At 30.8% G+C, this 4,873-nt stretch overlaps 1 protein-coding gene across 1 annotated transcript in view; it reads right to left on the reverse strand.

Annotated features, from left to right (window-relative positions):
* LOC107742322 (leucine-rich repeat serine/threonine-protein kinase 1) overlaps nucleotides 1-4,873 on the reverse strand; it is a 94,369-nt gene that overhangs the window by 86,689 nt on the left and 2,807 nt on the right. The window contains exons 4-6 of the mRNA XM_016555243.1: nucleotides 3,388-3,551; nucleotides 2,804-2,941; nucleotides 166-278 (exon numbers count right to left, since the gene is read on the reverse strand). Coding sequence (XP_016410729.1) covers nucleotides 166-278; nucleotides 2,804-2,941; nucleotides 3,388-3,551 — 415 coding nt within the window. The remainder of the gene's footprint in view (nucleotides 1-165; nucleotides 279-2,803; nucleotides 2,942-3,387; nucleotides 3,552-4,873) is intronic.

Below are 4,873 nucleotides of genomic sequence, written 5' to 3' on the forward strand. Positions count from 1 at the left end.
TATATATATAGAGAGAGAGAGAGAGAGAGAGAGAGAGATACACATACTTATTATTGTATTGTGTGTGTGTGTGTGTGTGTATATATACACATTTATGTGTGTGTGTGTGTGTGTGTGTGTGTATACATTTATGTGTGTGTGTAGGTGTGTGAGCATTTGACCTACTTCCCCAGTTGGTTTCTGGACAGGTCTAGAGTTCGCAGACAAGAGCATTTCCATTTGTTTGGAGCGGGCAGAGTGGAGATTTGGTTCCCACACAACTTCAGAGAGACGATGGCCTAAAACACACACAGTGATCTCTGTGACACACACACCTGGAGCCATAAAACATGACGTACACACTGCTACTTAAAGTCATTTGGCAAGTGTGGACTTATTGTTATTAGCACATTATTATTGTCATTAGCACAGATGAGGCGTTTATCTTTTATGTGAAGAGTTTTAGTGCTTCACTGCTGACAAATGATAAGACACATGCAGGTTTAGGTTTCTACAATGGATTTAAAGTTAATGCTTTATATATATAAATTTTATTTGAAGAGTATGTGAAAAGAAATCATGAGGAGTGTGGGAGTGAACTGTCTGCAAACTAATTCAGAGCTTTTTGCAAACCCGTTTGTCAGATTAGATCAAAAGTCTGATTTATTTGTAAATCTGGCCTCAGTTCTGATTCTAAACAGCAGACAGAAAACACGCATGACATGATTGCTAAAAATATTATTATTATTAATAAAAATATTATATTAAAAATATTAACACCCCTGCTTTATACTCTCAACTGACTACAAATAAAATGTAAAATTAAAATTAAATAAAAAATAACAATAAAATAAAAAAATTAAACAAAAAGAAAATAAATAAAACAAAAGATAAAATACAAAAAAACAAAATAATAATAATAAATAAATAACTAAAAACACCAAATAAAATAATATAAAACAAAAATTAAAAAAACAATAAAATAAAATAAAAAGAATAACAGCACAGCTTCTCCCCAAGCGGCATGATTAATGAATCATTCATGTCTGTAACACAAACTATGTGATGATTTACACACAAAAGTATTATACATATTATACGTACATGTCTAAATACACCACATCTCTCTGTTTGTGTGCGAGATCATCGCCTTTGCTCACAGACAGCGTAAATATCCGGTGTTTAAAAGAGCAGAGATTTTCATGTCAAACTGTTCGAGCATTACATTGAATCTTAAATGATGAAACTGCCGTTTGCTTCTTCCTTACACGCTTTCTTAAGCTCTCTAGTTTGCAATCTCTATTTCTCGCTCTGCCGTTGGTTTTGTGTTGACATCTTGCCAGTTAACTTGCGAAACTGACAGTGAAGTTAATGAAAACTCAGCAACTATAAAATCCCGTCTGAGCTGCTCTGCCGTACGTTTGTAAACACTTCACAACACGCTCGGAGCCTTTCAGGCTTATTTGTGTAAAAAACTAGTCTTATTAAAGCTGAAGCTTTTCCTGATTCACTGCTGTCTATCATGAGGAGATACAGAGAGAAACTCACGATCGCTCAGATGTGCTACAGGAGACGTTTACTGTGAGCACAGCGCCACCATGAGCTCAAGAAACCTGAGGGCTCTTAGTTCAAACACAAAATGCACAACTCCATAAAAAATATAATTAAAGGATCTGACCAGGAGCAATTTTAGTTGGAGGATCTTACAAAACCTGCGAAAAACACACCTGATGAGCATATTTCACAATACTGTATTTCTAAAGAAAGAAATTAAATTTTGTTGATATGCATATTTGCATTTTTTTCTTACACTGTGACATTATTTTCAAGACAACTTCAGAAGATTTCCTCCCATAAATTCTCATTACCACAATGCAAAAAAATAATGCATTAATTAAAATATCAAGTATTGTTTATGCTGATTTAAATACATTAAAAAAACTTTGTTAGAAGTTAAAATGTTATTTTGTTTTTTAATAAAGTATTTTAATGAAAATAATTGTTTATTTTTTAATTATACAAATAATTTATTAATAATAATATTAATAATAATAGCCTTGTTACAGCAATGTGATTAAGGAGAATAATGACATTCAGATTGAGAGTGATGGGCATTAAGAAAAAATCTTTAAAAAGTACAATGTCCAGACACATGCATACTTATTTTTCTTTGGTCAAAACATCATATCTTATTTAATTTCTTGTGATTTCAGCACATTTTCTCCAGTAAACTCTCAGTATGACAATGCAAAAAATAAGATACATCAATTAAAATACAAAGCATTTTATGCTGATTTAATAAAAAGACTATTTAAAGTATTATATATAAATATTAATATTATTAAAACATTTATTTAAAAAAAAAAAAATTATTAAATCATTTTATTTATTATTTCTTTTTATTTAATTACAGTAATGCACACTTGGTTTGATATGGCCTACTAATATCCCATTCTTATTACATTGTATTATGGTCTTGATTATTACTCTGCCTTCAGAATGTTTGTCTGTCATTCCTTTTGGTTTTAAATTCATATGTTTTATTATTTCTGTTTTATGTGTTTATGGCTTGATTTTAATGTACAGCACTTTGGTCAGTCTTGTGGCTGTTTTTAAATGTGCTTTATAAATAAATTAACTTGAACTAATGCGATTAATGAGAATAATAACATTGAGATTATTGACAAAAATATTTGGCCATTTGGGGGGGGGACGTTACAGTACCACATCCAGACAAATGCGTAATTACTTTCTTTGGTTAAAAAAAAAAAAGCTATCTTATTTCATTTCTTGTGATTTGAGCACATTTCCTCCCGTTCCTTACCTCCAGCTCAAATATGTACGAGGGCAGCTCCTTCAGGACGTTCTCGGAGATGTCCACCTCCCTCAGATGAGTCTTCCAGAAGATGGAGATGGTGTCAGGAAGAAACTCAATCTGGTTGTTTGAAGCTTTGCAGATTTTCTGAGTGAAACATCTCTGATTATCATCATTTGCTAGCAAAAAGTAAATATGCCATTCATTTAACCCAAAATTCAACATGGTCATCAACACATGAAACATTCACGCATTCAATATGCTTCCTAAGTTTCCTGTGATTGTTACCCCAGCACAAATGTACCTTTTCAGTTGCATATTTATTATTTTATTTTAAGTAATTTGGTCCTCCAAAAATTGCAAACTTGTCATAATGTTTTATAAGTAATATACTTCGTTATGGCCCTCCTTTTAAAAACCTGTAGCTAAAATAAAGCAATAAGCCCCAAGAAGCCGTGGTTTACAGTGAATTTATAACAGCTAAGGGGCGTTGTTAGGCATGACGCGAAGCTGTTATAAATTCACTGTAAACCACGGCTTCAACTCTCCGTTTTATAATACTGAAGAAAGTTGTGCCTGTGCCGGTGACCCACCAGAGGACAGGCCCAGGGGTCGGGGAAGCTGCTGAGCTTGTTTCTGCTGATGTTCAGAGAGCTGAGGGCCTTCAGACAGTGCAGGACGGAGGAGGGCAGCTCCGGCAGGCCGTTGTCGGACACATCCAGCTCCTGCAGCTTACGCAGGCCGATCCAGTTCGTGCCTGCAGCAGAACCAGCGCCAGCTGTTAGATCTGTGATGACCACCGCTTTAAAACTGAGCAACCGTGTGCATTTACATTTGTCCATTTAGCATAAAAAATGTTTAAACATTTTTTTTAAATAAAATTTAATTATGTATTATTACTAGTATTAATTAATGCGTTTTAATTAATATATATAAAATATGACGAAAATATTAATATAATAACTAAAAATGTATACAATTCATTATACACACATAAATATGTTTTTAAACATTTTCTAAAAAAAAAATTGTATTAACATTTTTAAAACGTTTATACACACAATATTATATGTGATCCTGGAGCACAAAACCAGTCTTTAAGTCGCTGGGGTATATTTGTAGCAATAGCCAAAAATACATTGTATGGGTCAAAATTATTGATTTTTCTTTTATGCTAAAAACCATCAGCTTTCAGATGCTGTATAAATCTCAATTTTGAAAAATTGACACTTAAGACTGGTTTTGTGGTCCAGGGTCACATATTTATACATATATAAATATATATATTATAAAATCGTGTAAATATATATATTTTTCAATATTTAAATTTTATACTTTATTTATATTGTATACAGCTGTTAGATCTGTGATGACCACCGCTTTAAAACTGAGCAACCGTGTGCATTTACATTTGTCCATTTAGCATAAAAAATGTTTAAACATTTTTTTTTAATAACATTTAATTATGTATTATTACTAGTATTAATTAATGCGTTTTAATTAATATATATAAAATATGACGAAAATATTAATATAATAACTAAAAATGTATACAATTCATTATACACACATAAATATGTTTTTAAACATTTTCTAAAAAAAAAATTGTATTAACATTTTTAAAACGTTTATACACACAATATTATATGTGATCCTGGAGCACAAAACCAGTCTTTAAGTCGCTGGGGTATATTTGTAGCAATAGCCAAAAATACATTGTATGGGTCAAAATTATTGATTTTTCTTTTATGCTAAAAACCATCAGCTTTCAGATGCTGTATAAATCTCAATTTTGAAAAATTGACACTTAAGACTGGTTTTGTGGTCCAGGGTCACATATTTATACATATATAAATATATATATTATAAAATCGTGTAAATATATATATTTTTCAATATTTAAATTTTATACTTTATTTATATTGTATACAATTTTTATATTTTATTTTTATTGTTTTAGATTTTATATATGTTTTTCCTTGTTTCAAATGCCTATGGATGTAAAAAAAAAAAAAAAAAAAAACTATAGGGGTCAAAACAGAACTTTAATAAAATATAAAAGTAAATAAATAAATAGTA

Source organism: Sinocyclocheilus rhinocerous, unplaced genomic scaffold, assembly GCF_001515625.1.
Source record: "Sinocyclocheilus rhinocerous isolate Xijiao unplaced genomic scaffold, SAMN03320098_v1.1 scaffold75, whole genome shotgun sequence".
In the NCBI taxonomy this organism is placed as follows: Eukaryota; Metazoa; Chordata; class Actinopteri; order Cypriniformes; family Cyprinidae; genus Sinocyclocheilus; species Sinocyclocheilus rhinocerous.